The sequence below is a fragment of the Ooceraea biroi genome, chromosome 2 (assembly GCF_003672135.1).
Source record: "Ooceraea biroi isolate clonal line C1 chromosome 2, Obir_v5.4, whole genome shotgun sequence".
Lineage (NCBI taxonomy): Eukaryota > Metazoa > Arthropoda > Insecta > Hymenoptera > Formicidae > Ooceraea > Ooceraea biroi.
Window position 1 is genome coordinate 807,454 of NC_039507.1, and position 26,810 is coordinate 834,263.

Consider the following 26,810-nt stretch of genomic DNA (forward strand, 5'->3'; position numbering starts at 1 on the left):
CAATTGATATCGATATTATAATTAAAGATGATAATTTAAAATCCGTTTAAACGAGACAATTGCAACGAAAGAGAAATTACGGACGAGAAGAGATTTCAACTTGCGTTTGACTAGAGATACAGGCATCACGTGCGCCATATTTATTAACCACCTGCGCGCTCGCGACAGTCTACAAAACAAAACGCCGCGTAGCGTCGCTCGCGAGACGCGGATGCATCGGACGCGTGCGCAGTAAAGGGTTAACAGCCGCGCTGCGGAAAGAAGCTAAACAATTGCTCGGGTGCGTCGAGTACCGTACTGGGTGTGTCACGATGTGTGCTATCACTTTAGCTTTGATATGCGCGTTTTTGGAAGCAGGTAAACACATTGATCATATATGCGGGTCTCGCCTGTACGTTCTGTGATTGTCGAAATACGCGCTCTCGGTTCGCGGGTGCCATATTTCCTCGAAAATCGAAGAACATTTTTGTGTTCGCTGTTCGACAAGAGTCGATATGCGCCTCGTATGATCCGTGAAAATTTCAAGTTCTCTGATAATGTTTTAGTCGCCGCTCAGCGTACCCCAACGATATCCTACATATCGCAGGAGCAGATTAAGGATATCGGCGAGACGGTGGAGTTACAATGCTCCGTGCAGTATGCGCAGGAGTATCCGATCTTGTGGATAAAGGTTAACAAGGAGAACGTTCACGAGCAAGTAGCGCTCTCCACGGGCACTGCACTCATAATCAGGGACAGCAGATTCTCCCTGCGATATGATACAGCGACCACCACGTACATCTTACAAGTAAGAATTTATTTGGATGATCCCACCCTGTAACACGAGATGTACAATCGAGTGTGTCAATGTCGTTCGGTGATGCTCGATCGTCATGTTCAATGAACTTTATAATAGTTAATGAGTGGATCATCGAGTTTGATTGTACAATTCGCGACTCGTTCATGAAAATAATTGCTGAGGCTTGCACCGTGCAGTACGCAAATATACCGAACAGCATTGATTCATCAGTTTGTATTCATTTGTGTTACATAACGCCATTGTATCATAAAATTATCGCATATGATATTTTAGGTTAAAGATATACAAGAGACGGATGCTGGATTCTATCAATGTAGGCTACAAATATCGGTGAACAATCTTATAAGTGCAGAAGTAGAATTGCAAGTTCGCAGACCACCAATAATCAGCGACAACTCGACTCAATCTCTAGTGGTCAGTGAAGGACAATCGGTCCAACTGGAATGTTATGCTAGTGGCTTTCCACTGCCAAGGATATCATGGCGCAGAGAAAACAATGCCATTTTGCCAACAGGAGGATCCACTTACCGGTATATGGTCTTATTTATTACATTACATTTATTAAGGAGTGGATGGCTCTAGTAAGATGCTAGTCTATTAACTCAATCTGGACAATCTGGGTTCAAAATTCTGCAGAGACAAAGTAAATTTTCTATAAAAAAATTCTTTAAAAAGTTTAAAGTTCCTTGGGTCTAGCCAATTCAAAAAACAGGTACCTGACACTCGAATAAATAAATTAGACGATTGGAGCACATCAGGGACATGTACAGGCTGCTTGTGGGCTATAGTTGAATTTATTTATTGTATTATATTACATCCATTTATTGTTTAATATTACATTTATGCTAATAGTACATTATTACATTGAGTGAGTCAAAAAGTTCTAATCGTAACTCTGACTGAGCATTTTACTGTAAAAATCGACCACTTTTTAGTAATTGGAACGATTTGTTTAACCAAATAATTCACGTGTAATAAAAAATTATTACAGTGGCAACATGTTAAAAATATCCACCATACGAAAGGAGGATCGTGGAACGTACTACTGTGTTGCTGAGAATGGCGTTGGACATGGTACTAGACGCAACATTAACGTAGAGGTCGAATTCGCGCCGGTGATCACAGCACCAAGGCCGCGGCTCGGGCAGGCTTTACAGTATGACATGGATCTGGAGTGTCATGTGGAAGCGTACCCTCCACCGGCCATTGTCTGGCTCAAAGACGAAGTTCAATTGTCAAACAATCAGCACTACAGTATATCGCATTTCGCAACCGCCGATGAATACACTGACACGACAATTCGAGTTATCACCATAGAGAAACGACAGTACGGACAATACGTGTGCCGTGCGGCCAATAAACTGGGCACCGCTGAAACCAAGCTCGAGCTCTTCGGTAAGGAAAGACGAGAAGAGACTTACAGAGATTTTTGTGTATCGTATGTAGTAACGTAGCTCATAGCTCGTTTATATCTCATTTTGTTAAGTAATCTCGAGAAAACTCGCACGTTTTGTAATTTAAGATAAGATAACTGGGAACTTGGACAGTGTTGAAAACATTGACCAACAATGTGTTAATTGTGCTGGACGCAAACCCCTTATCAATACTGATTGTGCATGGTAATAGTGGAAATATCCATTCCGTTACTCATGTGACAATTTTTGAGCCGTATCGATATGCATCTTGCGTCTTGTTACGTGTGCTCTCCTTCTTAATTTAATCTTTTTCCCTTTTTAGCTGATTATACGACCAAACTTATTTTCGTACCTAGCATGCTTAGATTTGTTTCCTCGTTTGTTTGCGCAGAAACTATTATCCCCGTTTGCCCGCCAGCTTGTGGCCAAGCTCATTACGGAACTGGCGTAGTTCCAGTTTCTTCGGGACCCTTGGTAGCTCTAGTTTTATTAATTGCAATGACAACAAGGTAAATTACTTTTTACATCTTGCAACATCTTGTAATGTGTAATTATTTTAGTTTAGAATTATGTATACTGGTGATTTAATTATGTGATACTGGATCAACTCGTAATCGTGTTACCCGACTTTCTACATATTGACTTGGTCTGTTTTAATCTACTTTGGCACTTGCAGAATTTTCTACACCAAATATTAACTATCCGGGCCTCCAATGGGCATCAGCGAGTCGATGTGATCACCTGAAATGGCTCTACGCAACCGTCAGCCTTATTATCGTTGCGATAACGCTGTAAAACCAAAAGCGAAGTTCTAAGAGAGTCTCACGATTAACCATTTAATAATTGACTCTTTATATTTGCATCACGCAATTATTTTTATATTTTTTAATTTTATTATTTACTAAAAACGGGACACGTCTTATCACATCGATACCGTATAATGTGTGTATCGTGACATGTGCCAACATGGTGCAATTACCTAATTTAGAATTATTAATTATTGGATTATATTTATGAGTTCTCCAAATTTTATTATAAATTTTTCCAAATTTATGATATCTTGACGATATCTTTACGAATTTTATTCCTTTTTTTTTATCAATTCTTACATGTATATATAGATATGCTGTATAATTTGTATTGGAATCTCTATATCGATCTGTTGTATACGTTTTCCTACGAATATTTATGACGTGTTTCTCTTCATAATAATAATAATAATAATAGTAATAATAAGTATGCATGCTGCTCGATTTTTACAATTTCAATGTTAGGCAACGAAATTTTAAGTTTACTCGCGTAAACTCCTGCAGAACGAGATATCTCTTAACAACTGTTAAGTTGAATGATATTAAACGTTTCTTAACTTAATTATTAAAATGATGTGAAACGCAGAATGTAACTTGATAGAATATTCTAGGGAAAACGATTCTAGGCACAACGATATTAACATGTGATTCTTATCCACCTGCCAAACTGATATTCTTATTGATATTCTGATTATTGCGAGATACGACGACTCGAATACACTTACGAATGTAGGTAACTAACATACAATTGTGTGAACAACGTATAAATACATTCCAATACATTCGCACGATAATGTGGAAGTTTTGTTTTTTGGCACGTGGATAATGTGACGAAGACTTCGGCCTCGTACAATCGACAGACAGAGGGGGAGCAAAGAATAACGAAACATATTTGCGATATCAATTACGATTACGATCTTACGGATAGTTTATAGTAGTTGCAAGTCGACAATACGGATAAAAATTGTATAAGAAAATTTGACGCGGAATTATCTGACCCTGTTAACATTCGGGATGTCATGAACAAAGAAAACAATGTTGATGTTAGTGCCTTGTTCGTGATACAAATTGTAATTCATGATATTAGAAGTGAAATTATAAATGTGTATAATGTTTAGGGGGCAGTACGTACATAACGTAAATAGGATTACATTTTGTGTGTTTCTAGCGTGTATTCTTACTTATCGCTTTTTTTTTAGGGGTCTCTTAATTCCCTTCTTTTTTTTAACAAAACAATCATATCAATTATTATTATCATTAATTATATCCCGATAAGGGAATAGAAAATTAGAATTTCAATGGAAAGATCTGAGATTTTATATACTTTTTACATGATTTACAATTTTATACTCGCACGCGAATGTTGTAATTTGTATTTTAATCTGCTATGATATACTGTAATATCTCTTATAATAGCTATTTATACACGTATTTATATACACGTGAGATATAATTATCTACTGTAAAGTGTACTCTGATTATAATATCAGTGGTAAAGATAGAGTTTTATAAAGGTATATGTAGTCCCCTCGTTTATATCACACTTACATTTTATTACTTGAAATTTTTGTGCGTGTTTACATACTCAGCCAAATTTGTATGGAGAATAAGTAATAAACTTTTATAAAAAGACGCGCACACAATATACATCTCTCTTTCTCTTCCTCTTTCTCCCTCTGCCTCTGAAAAATCCTTGTTTCATAACTTGAAGACGGCTTTGCTTATCTCTCCTGTTTTCAACGCGTCAAGAGCTTGTTTGTACTGGGACAGAGAAAACACTTTGATTCCTAATTTACCATAATCCAAATACTTCGCGGACATTGACTGCAATAAAGCCAATCCTTTAGGGAAAGTGTAGGGATTTATATTCACACCTACGATGGTCAACTCTTTCTTATAGACCTGTCAATGAAATCAGTTTTAACAAGACGATCGAAACGATGATTTTCATGCACATCAGTTTTCAATTGTGTAATAGCTGTACCTGAAACGGTTCAATCGTCAGTTTCGCATTTGGATTAGCAACGCCGAATACGCACAAGCGACCACCATGGTTTAGTAGAGATACGGCTCTTTCCATAGCTGGAGCAGAACCGCTGCAATCCACAGCTAAATCGAACTCCTCTTTCACCTCATCAGGACTTTTCACTTGGTAATCTAGACCTGTTTCACGCGTATCTCTTAGACTTGTTTGAAAAAAAATCGATATACCAAGTTTATGATTTATGTAACGATCTTTCAATATTTCTCGCATTACCAAGAGTAGAGACGAGCTCTCTGCGTTTCTGCTGCGGCTCGCTGATAGTGACGGTCTTCCGCAAACCATGCAAATGGAGCAGGCAAGCCCACAACAATCCTATAATGCCGGCGCCTATCACGAGCACCCTGCTTCCTACGTTCACAGGATTGAGTTTGTCCCAGCCGTGAGCTAGACATGACAGTGGCTCGCTCAGTACCGCTTCGTACATCTTGATTTCATCCGGGATCGAGTATACCTATACAGTAGTCGAATGTATCAAATCTGTCTCGCCAATATTGAACGATGACGTCAGAGCTCAAATAAAATAATATTCAATAAGTTTATCCTTTTTCGTTTATTTTATACAATCGATTTTACGAGTTTATTGTTTTACAAACAATAAAAAGAATCGATGAAACGCGGGTCAAAGCAAAAGGTCATCGCAAAGAGATTGTTCTCACGTGCAATGCGTACCTGGGTTTCCGGGACGATCGCGTGCGTAGCCCATCCTCCATTCCTGTAAATGCCTATGGTATTGTTTATGCCTCCGAGTTCACAAAAATGATAATTCGCACTGTGACAGTGGCCGCACTTGTTGCAGCCGCTGTTAGGATCAACGGCAACGCGTTGGCCGACTTTAAAACCGGTGACTTCAGACCCGAGCTTGTCGACCGTACCTACGAACTCGTGTCCGAGCGTCAGGAACCCATCTTTTTTACAGGGAAAGGATCCCTGTAAGAGAAAAGATGCGCTGCTTTAAAATCGACCTCCGTATATATCGATACTTGTGTACTAACGCTGTGATATGACTGTGACATTCTTATCGCAGGTCACATTGTTACAAATAAAAACGCATTATCAGACTGTGACGAAACAAACAATCATGAACCGTAACGGTTTACATCTTCTTTACAATCTTAACTTTCTTCAGATAATTTTCAAGCATCAATTATTATTACATGAGAAATTATTATAAGATATTATAAGGTATCTTTATTATATAATTACAGTTTAATGGGAAATATGACAGTTTTCTCGTGTCATACTTTGCAGGTAGTACGTAATTAATGATACAAAATATTTTTATAATATAATATACAGGGTGGTCCACTTAAATCGATCATCTTAGATATTTCACTTGTTTTTGATGATACGAAAAAATGTCCAAGGAAAAAGTTGCACCGTTCGAAGGGGCTATCATGATGACAAAACAAAAATTGTTTCAAGGCTATTTTTTTCGGAGATTCAAAGGTCAAGATAATTTTAATTTAAATATGACTGATTATACGAAAGAGGAAAGAATAGAAATGCTTCTTATTTACGGTGAAAGCGGAAGAAGCTCTACAGAGGCGCAGAGAATGTACGGCCAAAGATACCCTGAAAAGCGTTTACCGTCTCGCGCTGCTTTTCACCGTCTTATTAAAACATTTCGTGAAACTGGAAGTGTTTGTTCACGTAAGAAAATGCGACCTCGTTTGCAAACTAATGAACCAGCAGAGTTACTGTTTTGGCTGCAGTGGCAAATAATCCACATATCAGTTCTCGACAAATACAAAGAAATACTGGTATTTCCAAGACAAGTGTTTTACGCATTCTTAAACGCCACTCATTTCATCCATATCACATTGCATTGCATCAAGAACTTCATGGAAATGATTTTATTAATCGAATAGAATTTTGTCAATGGGCGCTACAACAGTTGGAGGTCAATGAATTCTTCTTCAACAGAATATTGTTTACCGATGAATCAACTTTCACTAACCATGGACAAGTAAATAGAAGAAATATGCACTATTGGTCCGTTGAAAATCCAAGGTGGCTTCGACAAGTAGAACGTCAACGTCCATGGAGTCTTAATGTATGGTGTGATGTTTTACACAATCGAATCATTGGCTCTTTCTTTATTGATGGTACATTAAATGGTCAAAAATATTCTGATTTTTTGTCCCAACAATTACCAAACTTATTGGAAGAGGTGCCGTTAGAAACTCGTTTACAAATGTGGTATCAGCATGGTGGTTGTCCGGCTCATAACGCACGTGTTGCACGTACAGTTTTACACGAAATGTTTCCGGAACACTGGATAGGAAGAGGAGAACATATCAGTTGGCTAGCACGTTCTCCTGATTTGAATCCTTTAGACTTTTTTGTGGGAAATGTTAAAGAACACTGTTTACAATGTACCAACTACACAAGAGAACATGAGAGAGCGCATTTTGAATGCATGTGCTAGTATAAATTCAGAAATGATAGAAAGGGTAAGAGTATCATTTGTGCATCGTATTAGAAAATGTATTGAAGTCGGAGGACATCATTTCGAACACCTCCTTAAATAGAGTTTTGTGTTGAAGAGCATAAAGTTTGATTTTTCTGTTTCCCGCGTTCAAGATCATTTAAAGGTCATGTTGTCATAGGTCGCTGAACTCCTCTCGATGTTGGCTATAAAATTGCGCAAACAAAAATATGTAGTTCCATTTAAAAAAATTATCTTGACCTTTGAATCTCCGAAACAATAGCCTTGAAACAATTTTTGTTCTGTCATCATGATAGCCCCTTCGAACGGTGCAACTTTTTCCTTAGACATTTTTTCGTATCATCAAAAACAAGTGAAATATCTAAGATGATCGATTTAAGTGGACCACCCTGTATATTATATTATAATATTTTATATTATTAATTAAGTATTTTGTACGAATAAAATACAATTATGTAATACAATTCAAAGAAAATGACAACGTCATATAAAATTTATAAAGTTCTGTCACGTCAAGTTTCATCATAATCTCGGAAATTATTGTTTTTTCACATTCCACACACGCAGAGAGAGAGAGAGAGAGAGAGGCAAATGGCTTATGTGTTCATAATGTTATCATATCATACTTCCAAAATATGAAGATCCGTCCCGCAAATTCCAGAATACACAACTTTAATCCGAATCTCGTTCGCTGCAGGTTCAGGAAGAGCGGCTTGTTTCTTTAGAGTAAGCGACTTGCTCGACGGATCAAAGCTCAAATATTCCATCGTACGATTCGTACCCGCTTGAACCGCCTTAATTGAGAACACTACGAGAAATCAAGCTACTTATCCGTTATTTAAACGGTGACAAGAAGATGTGTCGTCTTATCTCGGCATGATATATTATTTTGATTGCAGCATTTCAATGCATTTACAAACACGACGACTGTTAGTGAGACATCATGGAAAGGTCATGATAATGTATCATCACTTATACTTATTAATATCTTGTTAATCGACACAACTAGCAAGTTCTTTATTAGATGATACGTAACGTTTCGACCTTGGTTTAGGTCCTTATCAAGTGCAATATACAGTTACTTTCTAAAAAATTACAATTAAAATTAAAAAATTAAAAAAGAAAAAACACAGAAAGAGAATCGAAAAAAGGATGACACTTACTGGCTGAAAATAACTGTGAGAGCGCGTCAAGGAACACGAAACAATACTTATGACCATCAATACACGACTGATACTGAGACAAATAACTAACAATAAGAGACTTACAAAATAGTGTCGTAAAACAGCCGGTAAATTTTCTTCTGCAAGTGTATCGAGTTGAAGTGCTTTTTAACACTAGGTTTGCGGACATTTTTATATACCTATTTCTACGGACGCCCGTCAAATTGACGGGTGAACAAAAATACGTATTTCCTTTAAAAAATCGATTTATTTAATTTAGAAACAATTTAGGTACGTATAATCCAATATTAGATGTCCGCTAATATTGGAGATAAAGGGGAGCCCATGAGGCTACTAAAAATTTGTTCGTAAAAATGTCCATCAAATACTTATACTTATGTACAAGTAGATTACAAGCAGGAACAGAAATAATATTCAAGTGTAAGATAAAACTCGCGCGTGGCAAGACATGGAGGTATGTCAAGAAAATCAAGGTGCAAATACGAAAATTAAATGACGAAATTAACGATTCCTCCACATAGCAGTGGTTGCAGAAAATTCATTCATGCACAACGCAGATCGACTCGCTATGAACGAGCGTCCTTCGATTCATGAGAGATTTCGGGTCAACGAGATACAGAAGTGGATAGCTAGTTGCACTGGGAAACCGGAAATGAGGTCGGGAATGACGTCATCTGCCGTTCAACCCCGTTCATTCAACCCCGGGAATGAACTGGGTTACTGGGACAAGCTACCCCGCCATCCCGATCTTTTCGCGTCGAAAGGAGATCGCACCGACCTGCAAAAACAGAATTTGGGCTTGATTTGTGCGATCATAGTGAAAACGCACTGGCTTGAATGTCCTCGTAGTCAGATCGATTGTGACGCGCGCTCCAAATTTTACGATGCACTCGCGTTTCCTCGAAAACAAGATGATCCACTGACAGTTTAGATAGCTCGAAAACCGCCGGTGCTACGAAACTGCAAGTGTCTCAGTAACCCAGTTTAGGATCGACACTTGTTTGAGGGAGAGGAGTCGAACGTCATCGCTTCCGAATTAGGTCGCTTCGGGCAACCTTCGGGAGTTGTATCAGGAAAATGTATATCGTTTGACATCAGCAAGCGAAATTTCACCTCTCGCGTTTGCCTCGATGCACTTCGGAAGTCGTTTGAGAGGTGCAGGTATCTAAATCATCTTCACTCCGGTGAGCATTTCTTTGACGATTTTTTAGAAAAGCGCTCCAAGTTTCAGCGATCCGCGGATTGACATTTAACCCGACGCAGAATAATGTAACAAGCGCAAAATATATAAGCATTTGCGTTTTATTTTTTCTCTTCCAGGAATGCTGGAGAACAAAAAGGCATAGGACACTCCGGTGACTGGAGCTAAAGCGCACGATAAGCAAACAATGTGATATGTGTATTCAAGATAAGTGATATGTATATTCAAGAGATTAGATATTTTGTAAGATGATGCACGTGTATGCATGTAAAGATTAAATATCTTTTGTAGAAATTTTTCTCTCGCGTATTCATAAAGGTAGCCAATGATGACACGTGTTCTGGCATTTGAACGAGCTATAAGGTGAATGGACCACTCGACGTCATAGCCGTCGAAGTAGGTCGTTGTGGACGGGCCGGGGTCGCGTATTGCCTTGTGTCCTTCGTATTGCCATCCGCAACGACAGTGCAGTTCATTGAAAAATCGCGAGTCGATCAATAGCTTCTCTGGTAAATGCATTAAGAACAATTTGCGGGGCGAGTGATACCCTCAGCCCTTCCAGCGACAACGAGCCCGGCCGAACCCACATCAAATGCTCGCTCGCATACGTGCAGAAGCAACAAGAAAATTGAGAGAAACGCGTAACAAGGACAGAAAAGGGAGAAAAACGAGGCTGGCGGACGCATGAACGGAAAGTGGAAGCGACCAAGTCGTGCTCAATGAAAGAGCTCTATCCCCGCAAGCGGATGCGAATGGGGTAGGCAGTCCATTGAGGGTTGCAAGCGAATTCGCATTGCGTGTGCGCAGCTTTTCCGATGTTTCCCTTTACCCAACAGATCTATTTGCTTGTTCTGCGGTTACCATTACGATGCCCTTCACGTTTCTTCGATTAATTATCAACCGTTTGTCATGTTTCAAACGAAACGTGCTGATCGAAGAATCTCTTTTGCGGCTTTTCCGACCATCGGAAAGCGGATATGACGTAAGTGCTCATGATCTCTTGTAATGCATCGCAGTTTGCGAAAGAAATGGCTATTCTCCAGCGGAACAAATTACTTTGAAAGGCGTCTTTGAAAATCCAAATAATTCCTGAAAAGTTTTACTTTCTTTTAAAAGTTTTCGCCTTGGAATATGATCAATTCCATCTTTGGTAAATTTACGAGTTTGATATTTACGAGTAACGTGTAGAAATTAATACACGCCTGCTCTAACACAAACGCACAAACATTGCTCAAGTATGATTCATTTCAAAGTAGATCTCTGAGGAGATATTTTCAAGATGCTCTCACATCTGTCGAGCGTCCGGAAGCGGATATGACATGTTGCTTGGTCGATTAAACTGGTTAAACATTCCGTTCTTATGCAGCCGCCAGACATGATCGGATTTAAGAGTTAAATTGATACAAACGTTTGCACTATGAATCGCTATATTACAAGATATCAATACGAGGAATAATTCTAATTTTATTAAACAGAAAATTAGAGAAAGATTGATTCCAGAACGTATACATATATAACGCATATATTATACTTTATCGTTGAAGTTGCATCGTGTACAAGGTAATGTCGATATGGACACGTGCTGCTGATATTTGACACACAAAATGTAGGGATGCAATATCCCGAATAAAATAGTGCCGAAAATAGTGCTGAAAATATTGCCGAATTGACTGCGAGTGAATTATTGTCAATGTCCAACACTCTCTCGCAGACTTTGTAAAATATGCGCTCCTTTAATCGATTTATCATCGTTACAAACCATGATGAAACGCGTTATTGGGTCACTCCATAATAATTTTCAGTAGTGTAGTACCGCAAACGTATGACGTACATAGAGATACAGTAATAAATAAATTCTGCCTCTGCCTTTCTTGTGACAATCGTTTATTTTTAAATAACGTATCGCATTGAACTATTAAATAATATAATAAAATAAAAGATCAACAAGGAAAAAGCGTACAACTTTGCTGCATGTGTATCGATTGGGGACGCTGTTCGCCGACGAGACTAGCCTGCATTCTATCCCCCTTTCTTCACCCTTCCCGAACGGCGAAGGCCGCTTTGCGTCCCCATCTCCCTCTCACCCTCACCCTCGTGCGCTCGGCACCCTCTCGGTCGACCTCCGAGTTTCCATTCAACGTTCCCTCCTATCCGTTCGTACCCAACCCCGTACCCTTTGTCTCTCTCTTCCTCCCTGCTCCTGCATTGCTTCTTTTCCTCTTCCGGTCGTTATTCGCCGGGGGTGATTGAAGAAAAACAGAGATAGCAAGATGAAATGTAAAACGAAGGAACAAGAAACGGTGGAGAAAAGAATAAATATTGTTTAGCTGCAAAAAGATCAGCAACAATAATGAAAGATAATAAAATTAATAACAATAACGATGCTAATATTGCGTCTCCTTGCAATAAAGATACTTATAAATGCGCGATTTAAATGTTACACTAACTATAACGACAAACGAGAATACTGTCAATCAAAAAATAATGAAACAAATTAACAATTTTTTTGACAATGTCATCAAGATCATCATCGATCATTAGATGCATATATCATGGTGATGCGCACAAGAGATCGGTAAAGTGAGAGCAACGTATTGTCACCCCCTGGAGGGAGAAAAGGAGGGTGGGTCGTATCCGTGTCACGAATGCGCGCGACTACTGCATTCCACCCCGTCGCCGTCAGCACCCCTTCTCGCGGGCAGCGCGCGCGAGAGAGGTGAATGCAGTCGGCCGTCATCATTTGCAATCCGTTCAGACGCCATTCAGATGCGTCCCATGCGAGTCCGATCGGACGCAGTCGCGCGAGTTATCTGCGGAACTACGTACCCCTCGTCATCCGCCTCGACGCCGATGTGCACGGGGTGATACCCGAGGGCCTGATGAACGGGACGACGTTTTAACGACACGTGATCGGAACACCACGAAAGGAGAAGAAAAACTGTCACCACCCTTGCCTCCTCATCTCAAGGTACACAGCCGAAATGAATGCGAGCAGATGTATGTTTTAGCATTATCGTCTAAATGTGTTTCGGTAGAGATCTGTTACTGTCTTGTATGCATACAGCGCTATGTATAATGAAATATTATACATAGTACGATTATTAAATCGGATCTACAGGTTTCTTTCGTAGAAGAGCGACTTGTCCGAGGAAGACGGGTAATTTTTACATGTTCTGTGTTTTTTAATCCATTACTGACAAATATTTCCTCATTTTTGAAACACAAAAATTTTAGGATGAAAAAATTAAATCATTTACTTTTTTTGTTTAAAAAAAGTTTCAAGATTTAACTTTGAAACCAATTAAGGTTCATGATAATTAAAATATTGTATATAAATAAAAATAAAAAATAAATCCAATCTAAAAGCTTTAAGAAATTTTTAATATGATTACAAATGGGTTTTACTAAATTAATAATGTATAATTGCAAAAATAGACATTAATAATTTACCTCGAGTACATCAATATGAAACATCCCTGTCGATGATTTACAATGATTAAGGATGCATCTCTGGGACTGGATATTCCTTCTAAATAACATCCAGCAATACGAGTTGCAAACTAAACTTAACACGATATCGCAAATGTAATAAATTAATGTGTTCCCTATGATTATACACCTACAACGAACTTATGAATTTTTAAATTCCCAAGTGTGTGTCGACTCTCAACAATATATAGGTATATATTCCTCTTACATAACAACGCCTAGATGTGTTGAACGAATCAAAATGTTAAAGCAATATTTCATTCCATAAAAATTCATAAAAATCAACCAGTTTATCTATATCTAACCCAATTAAGTTTTTTAATCAAATAAAGTAGAGAAAGACACGTCGGCAGTGGAGGAAAATTATTTGATTGAATGAACAAATCGCCCCGAGCAAAAATTTGGAATACAAACAGATTGATTTTTATAATAAAAAACTTCCACTCTCCATTCTTTTTATGCATTCATTAAAGCGATGCGTGCATGAACCTTTTTGAAAAACAAATACACAAAGGAGAATGGTGTTTTCCGTTAAAAATAAATTTGATTACACTTTTTTTATTATTGGTCAAATCTTACCACATATTATTACAACGTTAGCCAGAGAAACTGATTAATGTGAAAAAAATTTGATTCTCGAGGAATTTTATTTGACTGTTAGCTAAGAATGACAACTGCCTTAATCCTCGAGTCTCCTTTCGACCAATCATAGTATAGCACAATTTTATGCAAGTGCGTGCGCCCTATGAAAATTCTTAAGCTCCCTGTAGAAGGATGAATGGAGACTAAGTCAGTCGACAGAGGCTATTCCAACATTCGTGCGGGTATTACGCTACTAGTGATTTGATCTTTTTGGCACTTTTTATTTAACTTTACTGCAAAGTAAACGGAGATGTATAAATGTTTTGTTTAAATCAATCTTTCGGTAAGTTCGAAGATTATATTTTACATACGATTTGTTCATGTTAACGTGAAATCAAGGCACTTGCATAGTCAAACATTCAGTTCCGGCATGCTGCTTATTGATTTTTTAGCTGCTACAACAATGATCGTCGGTTGCCACTATCGTACTGTAGCCACTAGTAAGTAATGTGTAAGAAAGCAAATTTGCTGCTTGAGACAAAGAGATACCGAGATTCGCCAGAGAAATATCAAATCGCGAATTGAAGAAATTTGCTTAATTATTTTGTCTATAATTTTATTACATTAGTGTGCGTGTATATGTGTTTGTGTGCTTTACACTGACGTGAAAACAATGTATGAATAAAACGCAAATAGTCCGATCTGTAGCGAAACGAATGCGACGTTTAAGTAACCATGAACGGCAAACACGGACATCCGGTTTCGTGAATCATCGGTATATTCCTGAGAAATGCATGTGTAAAGTGCCTGCGAGAATATTCATGGACATCGAGGCCATCGCATGCCCGAGATCGACAGCGAAACTGACGCTAACACGCGTCGCAATTCTGAATCTAAATTGATCAATTTTAGATAGTGAAAAACGAGGAAACTACCCCATTTCATCAAGAATTTCGCAAGTTTTGGATCACTGAAGAATACGAAAAATTTCGAAACCGAGCTAACAGAGCACGACCATGAACCGATGCGAGGATATTGCTCTGTCACACGGTAATTTCTATTAATACGAGTCAATTCCGGAAGTTTGCCAGATATCAGAAAATCAAGTTGTGATATACGGGTTAATCTGTTTTAATGTTCTCGTATGATTATCTCCGAAACTAGTGGCTATTCACATAAAAGTGTTTCAGACCAAGATTACTCTCCGTGAGGAAGCTGTTCTATCAATAGTATAACTTCGTGTCTTGAATCGCTTCTAAAACATGAAGTTACATACGTTAATCGAAATCATGTATTTGTTGCTTAAGCTTATATGTACATAGACGAATACAATGATCCAGCTATGGTTATTATTCTAATCATTTGGAAAATATGCTTCTTGAACATAAAGAACAAATAAAAGTATTTTCGGATAAAGCACTTCAGATTTTGGAAGAAATTTTAACTAGAATAAAATTATACCGTTTCCACGAAATTTGTTCTCGTACATAAAACGGAGTAACCTTGATTCGAAAATGCATTCTGAACAACTTCTGAACAATTACCGAGAAAACCAAAAAAATCGAGAGCAAAAAACTTAAAATAGTATATCTATATTACGAGTGAAAAAAATTCAATTCTTTCTTTCTCTTTCTATTCGATGTGACGACAATGATCATTCAAACACGACATGAGATGACACGAGATTCATTTTTTTTCTCTTTTTTATTTTAATCCACATCATGCGGTGAATGCGCATTAAATCAATTCAGAATCCGCCGTTATTTGGAAACAAGTGCAGCTTGCCGCACATCCGCTCGCACATCGAATGAACGTAACACATTCTAAATGTCGAATGTTATACATTTTACTATCATTAATCGCACGTGTGCTCCTCTTTCATTCACGCCGACTCCCTCCACCCGCTCGGTAACGCGCCACGAGCATCGCGCTCGCGACGCGATTGGCCGGCGCCGACGGGCCGGCAGGATCACCGCGACCCTGATTGGTCGTCGCTCACTCCCGCGTACTACGACGCCACGGAGAGAGGAGCGCGAGCCGGCTGTCGAGCACTATGAATAGAACCGAAGTCCAGGTCACACACACACACACGTACACAAGGTACACGAGGCGAAGCGAAGCGTCTCTCTCTCAGTTCCGACAGGGAATTTGCACCGCGAGGAGTTTACACCGCGGCTCGGTTTCCAGCTCCGCCACAACATGGCCGCGTCGACGTGCATGCGACAGTTTGCCTCGGACTACCGAATCCGCAAATCACGTGTCACTGTCAATCATATGATGCTTGCGATACTAGCGTACATGCTGCTGGCGAGAGGTATCGATCAAACAAACGTGGAAGTCTCTCTCTCTCTCTCTTTCTCTAACGTTCTGTTTCTCCTCTCTTCCCCTCTCTTTCTCTCCGTTTCTTGGCCGCAAATGTCGTACGTCCGTTCGCCGTTGTGTTACATCAACCGGAAAACAGGATGCAGTTTATTCATGATGCTCTGACTTCGGGACAGTGGTAATGACGCATGCTGTTTAGGCTGTGCGTGCGTGTGTACACGTGCGTGTGCGTGCGATGCTACACACACGGCCAAGCGAACCACATGACACATCGACGATTCCGCAGCTGCTCGCGCCTTTATCCTCGTTCTCGTTCAGTAACCTCATGCGCCCGCGTCACCCCATAGTTTTCTTCCATTTGGCGGTTTCTTCCTCGAATTAACGAGCGATTTTTCTTTCGCCCGACAGAGTAGAGCGAGACAGAGTTTTCACTCGTCGAACGTTTCACATGAGAAATGCCATGTCGCGACAAATTTCTCTTGGAGAACGCCAGAAACGTTCGTACGTTAGCTTTTCCCATGTGAAATTTGATTAACAAAACTTTCCATGATATGCACGACGTTCCAACATTGTAACATTTGTAAGAGTACATCATGCAATTAATAACATTCTTATTACAGATGGTACAAGTGTCTCCTTGACTCATCATTACACGAATGATGTAAATTACTACGACGGAACTATCAACAACAGCGATAATACAAATCCCTTGAAAAAATTTTATTTAACTACTGAACGGAAGTGGCACAAGGACACAGTTGTGCCGATCTCCTTATCGCCGTTTACAAAGGGAATGCCTGCGAGGTCTCATCACAGGTAAATGCCTTCTATGTTGCGAGCACAAGCATCTTCTGACTTTGTTTCCTGCTACCATGCCAGTAATCTTATACTAATAATACTTTGCAAGATATTAAAATCTGCTATTTATCGCAAAGTTTCTTTAACACAGGATCCGGCAGTCCGTGACAGGACTGGACGATGCTGGAATGGATCTCCAAGTGGCTCAACTCAGTAGTCGGACGGACAAGGAGATACATTCCAGAGCAACTCTATCATGGCTAGATGGGCAACTGCCTCTCTTCATAACGCTTTGTGCCATAGTTGGCACTATTCTGTTCACATTCCTGGTAAGCACCGTATTTTTTAGAAAAATGAAAGAAGCGTAGAAAATCAGTTTTTCTCCTCTTCCGAGGAACGAAGAGACATTTCAAAAGTTTCAACCTTCAGCAAACCCAGGAGATTCGTTTTATATGAAAAGTAAAATAAGATATTATTGACGTATAATTTTTGATTCTAATTTTCTAATAAAGTTCAATATTTCCTTTTCTCAGAAACGAGCATTTTCATTTCATTATTAATTGAGTTTATTTTATTATGACCTTCTATTGAATCGCTCACTTATAATTGTATAATAATAAACACTTTCCAAAAGATCCTGTTATGGCTGCGGAAACAAATGTCGCGTGAAAAAGATACCGAGGATGGCGATCAGCAAGGTCTGGTAGAGGATGGCGCGACAATTTGTCAGTCAGACAAGTTGACTAAAGACGCGAAAGGATCCGTGGAGGCCAAATGGGTTCACGAAACAGATTCGAAGCCACCCGCACCCGCGCATGGAACACGATCGATCCCCACAGCGTCAAGTTTGCCAGAGGTAAGCAGAAATATATTAATTTCGATATTAATCTTGTAAGACAACCTTCATAAATCGAGCTATATTTGACCTAACTCATTCCAACACTTCGGATACCGAATTGTGCATCGATAGGTGACGTCTATGACAACACCTGAACGCAGACCGGAACCGATACGCATAAAAGCAAAGGGCTTATTGGAACGACGTGGTTCGAGCACGAGTTTAACCATAGAATTAGCGCAAGCACCCGAAAGTCCACCGCATATGGTCACTCCTACTCGGGAATGCACGGCGGAGGAATTCCTGCTGAGTGCGGGAAATGTGTTATCGAGAGCGCAATTGAAGAAAGTTGTCAATAACCCGGCAATGTTACACAAAGAATTTTGGGAGGTGCCATTAAATCTTCCGGAGAAGGTGGACATTTGCGGTTCGGGGGTGAAGAATCGTTATTGCTCCGTTTTACCTAATCCACAATCGAGAGTGATTCTACCGGGCTCCCCCAGCGATCCTCTCGCCGGCTACATAAACGCCAATTATATTCGGGTATGTGACAGCAAAATTGTCGCTTGGAGACATATTGGACGTATCAGAGAGTTGTGTGTAGCAATTTAATGCATAATAGACTGTACATAAGGTGTACAGATTAATTTGATGCTTCTTTTCAACATAAGAATCAAGAATTGCTTGAAGATTATACGAAAACAATTATAGGGGTACGACGGTGAAGATGCGAGGTACATCGCAACGCAGGGACCATTAGCTCACACGATAGTAGATTTCTGGAGAATGATCTGGGCAGAGCGAGTTCCTGTCGTTGTCATGATAACCAGATTACACGAAGCGTCGAAAGCAAAATGCGAGGCATATTTCCCCTTCGACGTGAACAGTCGCATACAGGCCGGATCCTTCACCGTTATCGTAAACTGTATCGATACGAGGGACGGGTACGTCATCAGAACCATGGAGATCAGGCACGAGGGAGAAAGAAGATACTTGCAGCACTACTGGTAATTTTCTTACTTTCGAAATAACGAGAGCTGTCATGGAAACTTGTGCTTTCCTTTATTAAAATTTACATATTTTGAAATGTGTTTCGTCTATTAAATATATTGTCTATTTATGTACATTACATACATTAAATTCTAAAATGTACCGATAGGTACGACTCATGGCCGGATCATGCCGTACCTCAGTCCGCAGATGCGCTCGTTAGTATGGCCGCGGAAGTGAATTCCTTACCGGGGCCAGTTGTCGTCCACTGCAGTGCGGGGATAGGACGAACTGGCTGTTTTATAGCATTAGCGATAGGAATGATCCAACTTGTGAGAGAAGGAAATGTCGATATATTGGGTATCTTGTGCCAGATGAGGTAAGACTTTCGACATGCGATTTTGTACGGATTTTCTGATAAATATCACTAAACTATCTTGGAAAATTCTAGATACGACCGTGGAGGCATGGTGCAAACGGCTGAACAATATGAATTTGTCCATAGAGCGCTTTATCTTTTCGAGGAAACGCTAGACAGCCAGCCGTCGACTTCAAGCGATTGAACTACGGACTATTTTAAGAATGACTATTCCTTTATTTCTCGAAAGAGGACATGTTATTGCCTACGAGAATATCACCTCGTACAGACATACATGCCTGTTGCAAAAAGCGTTAATCTCTAACGAATCTCAACGTCAGCATATGGCTGATCCCATTATCTTCAATATTTGGACGAGTCAAAACCTCGTTTAATAAGCTGCCATTTACTACTGCCATGACAAAATCGTTGACAATTAATATCGATCGCCAAGCTCAAGACAAAGAAAAGAAAAAGGACTCGCATGTTGGAGCACACACAGTTTTCCTAAGCGATGCGTTCTCAAGTATCGCAGTTGGCTTAATAGAACGGAGCAGCATTTGTCTTTGTAGTGAATGCGCGATACGTAAGTCACCATTAAGATATGCTTAAGTCAAGATTGGATTATTTTATATAAATCATGATATTAGAGAAACAATCTTCGGATAATGATTTGTATTCGTAAAATTGATATTCAAAGAATCAGTCACTTGGAGTCTAATTATCTCTTTACACATTCCCCGTGTCGGTTATAAAATAGCTAACAAGTTTCGATAGACTCTAAAGGCGCAACGATGTTTAGAAATGATTACGCGTCTTTAACAACCAATGGACTAAATCCTTCGCTGTAGCTTGACGACAATGTAGAACACGTGGCAAAATTTAGTAGGTTGTTCCAACGTGTATGAGCTAATGACTACTTTAATGGCATATAGAATTACAAATGTGAGATCATGACACGCGAACACGACAGCTGGAATAATTGTTGATTTATAGGACGTGAATTGGTTGGACACTGTCCTACTTCCAGTTCCTATTTGATTTTAAAATAACTCTCTATGATCTTTATTTTTATTTAATTCGCCGACTAACACGAGACTGAACGCGGGTAGTACAATATAATAATTGAAAAAGAAATATATATCTATACATAGCTTGAAGACTAAAAATCTGAATAATCAGTTTAATAGGCAGATACGAAAACTAAATGCGCCGTATTAGCGAATATAATTACATATTCACGTTAACAACAAACTTTCGCCTCGTATTCGTCTATTAAATCGATATTTCGCTCGATGTAGTAATTGTTCAGATTATAAATCAATTTAATAATAAAGGAACTTAAACAGTTAGAAATAAATTCGCATTGATTTGGGAAGAGAAAATATATTATGTAGGGATATTTTAAATATAAAAGGCAAAACGTTACATTATCGTGTAACTTCTTGTCTTTTATATAAGATGTATTTATATTTCGCTTATTTCGATAATCAAGTAATATATTAAAACAAAGTTTAGATTTTATTAATCAATATTTATGTAAAATTGAAAGTTTAGCGTAGTTCTCTAAGCGTCCGTTTCTGCGTTTGTATGTTTGTATATTTAAGTTAACGCTTTAATCGGGGAGTTAACATTCAACCGATAATGCATTTGGTTCAAGCGAGTTAATGTAAATTTTAATCGGTACAAATTTAAATTATTACTGCGAATTTGCATGACAATAAATGATTATTATATCGTTAACGTTTGATTTGGTTGCTAATATTTTTTAGGCTATTTATCAGCTAATGGAGTAACACCATCAACACCAAAGTTCTAGATAGAATCGGCTCAGATAATAATACCTAAAATCGCGTTGTATATGTTGTATGCGTTTTGCTCGAGATCTTAGTGACTAGCTCTCCTTGTGTGGTTCAGTTCGACCGGCCACGACTTATTCTCGATAGATACGGATTCTAACGGCTGAACAGTTGAGAGATGTATGTACCTTGCTTTCGTGTATACGTGGAAAACTTGTATCAAAAAAGGACTTTTTATATACGTATTGTGAAGAAAGCGAAGTGAACTCTCTCCGATATATTATCCGAATAGTACATATTGCTCGTTACTCGTTTCGATTATTACAATCGGATACAGTAATGTCGTTCAGTACGCTCGCATTCCAAAACTTTTCTCTAACGCTTGAACAATATTTTCTCGTTTGTCTCGATTGATAATTAAGTGTACTTTCAACTGCTTTTACATTCGTAAAGAACCAAAGAATCGATGAGTCGCGTGGCACGAGATATTTTTGAGCACAGGGAATGACATTAATGCGCCTGATTGTACAATGCTTAAAGAACACGTATGCAAGCGCATACATCCCCATACATGAATACATCTCAATGTACACATATATATGTATATACGTATGCGTGCCCGCGCGAAGGTATACGAGTATATACATATGTGTATGTGTATGTGTATGTGTATACCAGGTGTACATAAATTGTACAGAGAGAAGAATATATTTAAGAAAATATGTATTTGTGTAAGACAAAAGGTATATATATATAATATATATATATAAAGGTATATATAATATATATATAATTATTTATGAGTGCGCAGGGCCGCGCGAGTGATTTAACGTAGATGCATCCAATGGGCGGTGATAATAACGATATCGCAAACAACACAACACACAATAATGATACCATAAACAATGATAATAATAACGACAACAATAACGATTTAGCGACCCCTCGGTGTTCAATTGTACTTATGTGATGTAATAAATGTTTATAGCATCCATGAAAGTGTCATGTCGGATTTTCTAACGTCATTGGCCATTTTCTGTAAATTAATTTACCCATAATCCGGGAATATTATTAACGATTTTTCTTTCTTTTATTACTGTTTTAATAATTGCGAATTATTTAGTATGTCCAACTTGCATGAAATTATTCGACGCAACTCCTCTAATTACTCGATTCCTTATTTCTTTTTGTTGAAACTTTTCACATTGTCCCACTGAATTCCTTTACAAATTAATAAATTAATTAAATTTATTTTAATTAATAAATTAAATTTAATAAACTGTTTCCTCTCTTTCTTTTCAACGAACTTCGAGAATGCCATGACCGCATATACAATTTTACAAGCTTCAGTTGTAAATTTGAACGTGTGAAGCACCGACGAGCAGTTGTCTCGTTGAAGATGCCGCTCATAAAATCGTCGTTTTCGACAAACCTCGAATAAATGAGCAACGCCGAACAATTCCAGGATGTAACGCAGCCATCTTGTCGTGCTGAAGATGGACTCGGTCGCAGCAAGGTTTTCGATAAGCCGGCGAACTGAGTAACGTCGCGATCGACGTCGTCACCGCGCGAGCTCGGCTTGTTCCCTCGGTTTCGAAATTTCCAGCGCACGATACGGTTAGTGCGTTTTTTCCCGAGATAACCGATTACCGTGCGACTCGATTCGCTGCGCTCGAGCGTGTCGTTCGCGCGCGACTGTTCGAACAAAACTAATCTTAATCACGTGACCAATCGTTTTCTCGTTGCGCCGAGAGGACCGTACTGTACTACGTGTTAGCCGGGAGTGCCGCAAATTCAGGGACACTAAATCGCGCATTATCGAACATTAGAGACGATACTAAACCTCTCGCGAAGGTCTATCAAAAGTTTATTTAAACAAAACGAGCGTCGAAATCGCACGCGTGAGTACGAGGTAAAAGCTAAGAGGAAACATTGCTTCAAGTATACTTCAAGCGAAGTCTATTCCACGCGATTATTCCACGCAGCAGTGTCATCGGAACATCGCGAGTTTGATTCATTATCACATATTAATTGAATAAACATTACGCGATATTGCGACTACGATATTACGCGTCAACGTTAAAATATCCGCGTGCCTTAAAAAAAACATTGTAACGGCGATTCGCAACATATCATCACGAGTACTATGAAGTCGCCGCGAACGGTTTGTAGCTGTTGCCGCTGCTACAAACGACGTACCGCGAAAGCAGTGGCACCTGGGATTCCAGGGGAGGTAGGCACGTTCCTGCGCGCCGTGACATGCACGAACGGACTTGGCACGCGTGTGTGTGTCTGTGCATTACGTCTCGGCCGCGCGTGCGGTATCACGGAGTAGCAGCAGCGCGAGACACGGATTTGGTTGGTGACACGAGACGGGATTACCACCGCGACTCGAGCGATCGGAGCGCGGAACGGTCCGACGACGAGTCGAGCCAGAAGCGGCGGCAATATCGCCGTTATTCGCGCTACTCGTTCTCCCGCGCGGTCTCGCACGTCGGATAGAAGCGAGTAGAAGAGGGAGCGCGCGCGCGCGCGCGCATCCGTCGTTTGGCCGTCCATCCGTCGGTCGGTCGGTCGGTCCGTCGGTGATCGCGCGTGTGTGCGTGTTTCGTTTCTCTGGACCCGCGAAACGCTGGATACGAGTGCGAACTGCGAAGGCGCGCGCAATGGTATCGTTGTTCGCCGTGTATCGATAGTCGCCGCGGTCGGGTCGAGTTAGTCGGCCGCAGATCGGCGAGGAGACGAGCGAGCGAGCGAGCGAGGAAGTAGTGCGTAAGCGGACGCGAGCGCGCGAGAGGTAAGAAAAGTAAGAAGCGAGAGGTCGGCGCGGGACGTCGCATCGGTGCTGCGTGCTATGTGGGGCGTCGCGACGGCGGAGCGAGACCTCGTCGCGGCACCAACGTCGCGGAATGGGGCCCGTTGATCGGGCCCGGAAGAGGAGCAACGGGCTACGACGACCACCTACGACGGCGGCGGCATGGACGTCATCGGGGACGGGGACGAGCAGACCCTCCAGGCGATTCTCGGTGAGTTTTTTCTTCCTTTCGTTTCTTTCTCTTTCTTCCTCTCTTCGTCTCTCTTTTACATCCTGCCAGCAAGTTTCTAGTCTTGTGAAAGCCGTTAGCTTCTGCTCGGTATTCCTGTTGCCATTGAAACGTGAAGATTCGTTATTTTGCTAGGTTTCCCCCCGCACTCATCTCGCGTTACGTCTGCCAATCGCGCGCCAGGCATGATGATGCGCCCACCTCGTTTCGATGGTTTCGGTCGCGTAACGGTACCGCGCGGTATCGCTGCGAAACGACCGCGTCCTCTCTTCTAAGCGTACGACGCATCGGCGATCCTTCATTGCGGACATCGAGGGGTACGCGTCTGACAACGCGTCGACCGTCCGGCAACGATTCGACGCTGGAATCTCGCGAATTTGACACCCGCACCGTTATCGTGTATACCAGCTCGGAGTGCGTCGCTACGTCCGCTACCGTCCGCTCTTCTCCGCAGCTGACGTCCGCGAGAGAAGCGGTGGCGGTGGCGAACGTACGTTGACCTTAAACGCGCACCGGATACGCGCGCGTTTTCATCCTTTGGAAGCGAACAGCGGAAGCTGAAACAACCAGAGGAACGGCCAGGCGACGATGCCATCGTCGGTGGGGCCGCACCGGAGCTGGAGGGACCCTAGAGAGGCCCCGATTGTCACCGCTGACGAGGATCGCCATCACGGTGTTCCGCGCTGCTCCATTTGCCGGAGAGAAATCGGACGCTGTTGATTCCGCGGTGGATTTTTCCTTTTTTTCGCCGAGGTCAATGGATTTTCACTTTTCCAGCGTCTACTCATTTGTGCCGCAGATTCGATGATACTCGTTTCTATCGTAGTGCTTGGCACGGCACGTACGTCTAGGGACCCTATATCGCTCGTCCGATGATAGAAAGCGCTCAACGCTTGGACGAAGAACGTGTGCGCCGTCGAAGGAAGCAGCTAGGATTTGAGACTCGCTGCGATTTTGTAAACGTTAATATCCGCGATGAAATTTTGTGCGGCTTACTTGTGGTCTTTGACCCTCTTACGTGCGGTTCTTGACTCTGTGTCCTTGTATTTTTTCTTAGTTATTGAAGGAATTAACAGAAAGCAGAGCAATGGTTACAGAATGGATAATAGAACGATCACCAAACGATAATACAAAATGTTTCATTAATAGTTTGATTTTTATAAAGGAAATTTATGTGGACGTTGAATCCTCCGGCAAGAGGGGTGAAAAAGATGATTCGTGCCCCTTATATGGATACATTTACTCTACGTTTGCTGTTCTCCTTCCGCATTCGCGGAAAGATTGTCGTCGCGTGTTTCACGGATTGTCGTACAGCATCTTGTTCCTTGATAATTTAATATTTTAACGAATGTCCCACCGCGCGAGAATTCGTGCGTCGATTTTTCTTGTTTGGACTTTGGCATCACGGAAGACCCCGCTGTCAAGTCACTTTGCGATTATGAAGTACAAGGTTGTTAAACAAGATTGTTAAACTTGAAAGAAATCATCGCATCAACATTCCCCGTTTCTTCATGGCCGTTTACGTCTCAATCGTGCGCTTACATTTCGCCGCGTGTGTCACACCGAGTGCGTTCACCTGTAACGAGTGCAGCGTAGCGTTCCTCATGTAGGTCAGAGGTTGCAACGTAACGACGCTCCTGTCCCGACCTTTCAGCCAGAATGTAGTGTTTCGTCTGCTGGGATAAATTAGACACGGAGCGTTGTCGTTTCTGCTTTTGTTGAAACTTAGGAATACCTATATGTGCGCCTATTATTATAACTAATATAATTAGTTGGAGATCGGATCTTATGAAATGCGAGTTTTATTTACAAGAATTACAAAAAAGACCAGCAACTGTCATTATTACTCCATAATTGTTTCAACGAAAAAAAGAAAACAGAAGAAGATCTTTGCACCTTTCTATGATGAAACAAGGATTTCGAGCACTTTGAAAGTGACGGAGATACTTTCTATGTACAAAGAGATGCTTGCTGATGTAGAGGGTCGATCTTGCGTTGATAGCCGTGATGTTGAGCGATTCAGAGCACGTAGATCCACGTAGATCCCTCGTTTCTTCCTCTCCTCTCTCTCGTTGGCATGACTCGTTGGCATCAATGCTGTTCTCCAGTCATCACCAGCGATTCCACTGTTCTCTCTACTACTGCGAACCGATAGTGAAAGTCGCGTGGTGAACGTGCTTTTCCGTTTATTTGGAATTAATGACTTGATAATTTACGGTAACCTATAGCGAGACGGAGCAATGTACCGCTACTATGCATTCACTTTTTGAGTCACCTATCTATTCCGGTATTATACCAACATTTCTCTCTGATTGTTCAATTCCTTTACCGTTTCCGAGTTGTCTCTTTTTACATCAAGTATCTGAAAAATGTAAAATTTTCAACATCGCTGATTAACTGTTTATCTCATCATTTTCTAATTATCTACGAAAATTATGTCCCAAAAATTATGAAACATTAGATTAAGCTAATGAAATGATCAGCCTCGGAGGTGGTTACAGAGTAATGCAACTCGCGCACAAGTCGCAAGTAGTGTTGGCGCGCGTTCCTGTATCTACACGCTCACATTTTCACACATATACGTAGCAAAACGCGTCATTGACTGAGAGAGATGTGGAACATGACGTGGTTTCATTCGTGCGTTTCAAAACATTTTATTTCTTTTTTTCTTTTTGAGCAGGCTGCGCGT

General features: G+C 40.5%; 3 protein-coding genes across 11 annotated transcripts; 2 read left to right on the plus strand and 1 right to left on the minus strand.

Moving 5' to 3' along the window:
• The first annotated feature begins 86 nt into the window (after positions 1-86).
• On the plus strand, positions 87-4,654 carry LOC105282923 (lachesin). 2 transcript variants are annotated; one of them, XM_011345259.3, is made up of 6 exons: positions 87-357; positions 546-787; positions 1,073-1,329; positions 1,791-2,194; positions 2,606-2,723; positions 2,891-4,654. In XM_011345259.3, exons 1-6 carry the CDS (start codon positions 312-314, stop codon positions 2,910-2,912), a joined length of 1,089 nt encoding a protein of 362 aa, XP_011343561.1. In that variant the 5' UTR covers positions 87-311; the 3' UTR covers positions 2,913-4,654. The 2 variants fall into 2 exon arrangements, with proteins under 2 accessions (XP_011343561.1, XP_011343562.1); XM_011345260.3 differs by lacking the exon at positions 2,606-2,723 and having other exon boundaries at positions 88-357.
• Positions 4,556-8,342, minus strand: LOC105282926 (sorbitol dehydrogenase). Its single transcript, XM_011345267.3, has 5 exons — positions 8,143-8,342; positions 5,737-5,994; positions 5,281-5,518; positions 5,008-5,186; positions 4,556-4,925 (listed from the first exon to the last, which is right to left on the minus strand). The coding sequence occupies exons 1-5, from the start codon at positions 8,281-8,283 to the stop codon at positions 4,722-4,724; spliced, it is 1,020 nt and encodes a 339-aa protein (XP_011343569.1). The 5' UTR covers positions 8,284-8,342; the 3' UTR covers positions 4,556-4,721.
• A 4,254-nt stretch (positions 8,343-12,596) lies between these two features.
• LOC105282924 (tyrosine-protein phosphatase non-receptor type 5) lies at positions 12,597-22,072 on the plus strand. Of its 8 annotated transcripts, none has more exons than XM_011345263.3 (9): positions 12,597-14,315; positions 14,885-15,022; positions 16,915-17,110; positions 17,244-17,421; positions 17,727-17,948; positions 18,063-18,473; positions 18,642-18,937; positions 19,090-19,299; positions 19,372-22,072. In XM_011345263.3, exons 2-9 carry the CDS (start codon positions 14,989-14,991, stop codon positions 19,481-19,483), a joined length of 1,659 nt encoding a protein of 552 aa, XP_011343565.1. In that variant the 5' UTR covers positions 12,597-14,315; positions 14,885-14,988; the 3' UTR covers positions 19,484-22,072. The 8 variants fall into 8 exon arrangements, with proteins under 8 accessions (XP_011343565.1, XP_026823666.1, XP_026823669.1 ...); XM_026967865.1 differs by having other exon boundaries at positions 12,597-12,869; XM_026967868.1 differs by lacking the exon at positions 14,885-15,022 and having other exon boundaries at positions 12,599-12,869; positions 17,230-17,421.
• The last annotated feature ends 4,738 nt before the right edge of the window (positions 22,073-26,810 follow it).

What these genes read in the sequence shown, in the direction of transcription:
- LOC105282923 (XM_011345259.3), top strand. Translation starts at nt 312, where the DNA reads ATGTGTGCTATCACTTTAGCTTTGATATGCGCGTTTTTGGAAGCAG. An exon ending in AACCAAGCTCGAGCTCTTCG is followed by an intron (nt 2,195 to 2,605) that starts GTAAGGAAAGAC and finishes TTGTTTGCGCAG; the next exon opens with AAACTATTATCCCCGTTTGC. An exon ending in TTAATTGCAATGACAACAAG is followed by an intron (nt 2,724 to 2,890) that starts GTAAATTACTTT and finishes TGGCACTTGCAG; the next exon opens with AATTTTCTACACCAAATATT.
- LOC105282926 (XM_011345267.3), bottom strand. Translation starts at nt 8,283, where the DNA reads ATGGAATATTTGAGCTTTGATCCGTCGAGCAAGTCGCTTACTCTAAAG. An exon ending in CGGATCTTCATATTTTGGAA is followed by an intron (nt 5,995 to 8,142) that starts GTATGATATGAT and finishes TTTCTCTTACAG; the next exon opens with GGATCCTTTCCCTGTAAAAA. An exon ending in TGACGATTGAACCGTTTCAG is followed by an intron (nt 4,926 to 5,007) that starts GTACAGCTATTA and finishes TTTCATTGACAG; the next exon opens with GTCTATAAGAAAGAGTTGAC.
- LOC105282924 (XM_011345261.3), top strand. Translation starts at nt 16,172, where the DNA reads ATGGCCGCGTCGACGTGCATGCGACAGTTTGCCTCGGACTACCGAATC. An exon ending in CAGCGTCAAGTTTGCCAGAG is followed by an intron (nt 17,949 to 18,062) that starts GTAAGCAGAAAT and finishes GTGCATCGATAG; the next exon opens with GTGACGTCTATGACAACACC. An exon ending in TAAACGCCAATTATATTCGG is followed by an intron (nt 18,474 to 18,641) that starts GTATGTGACAGC and finishes AAACAATTATAG; the next exon opens with GGGTACGACGGTGAAGATGC.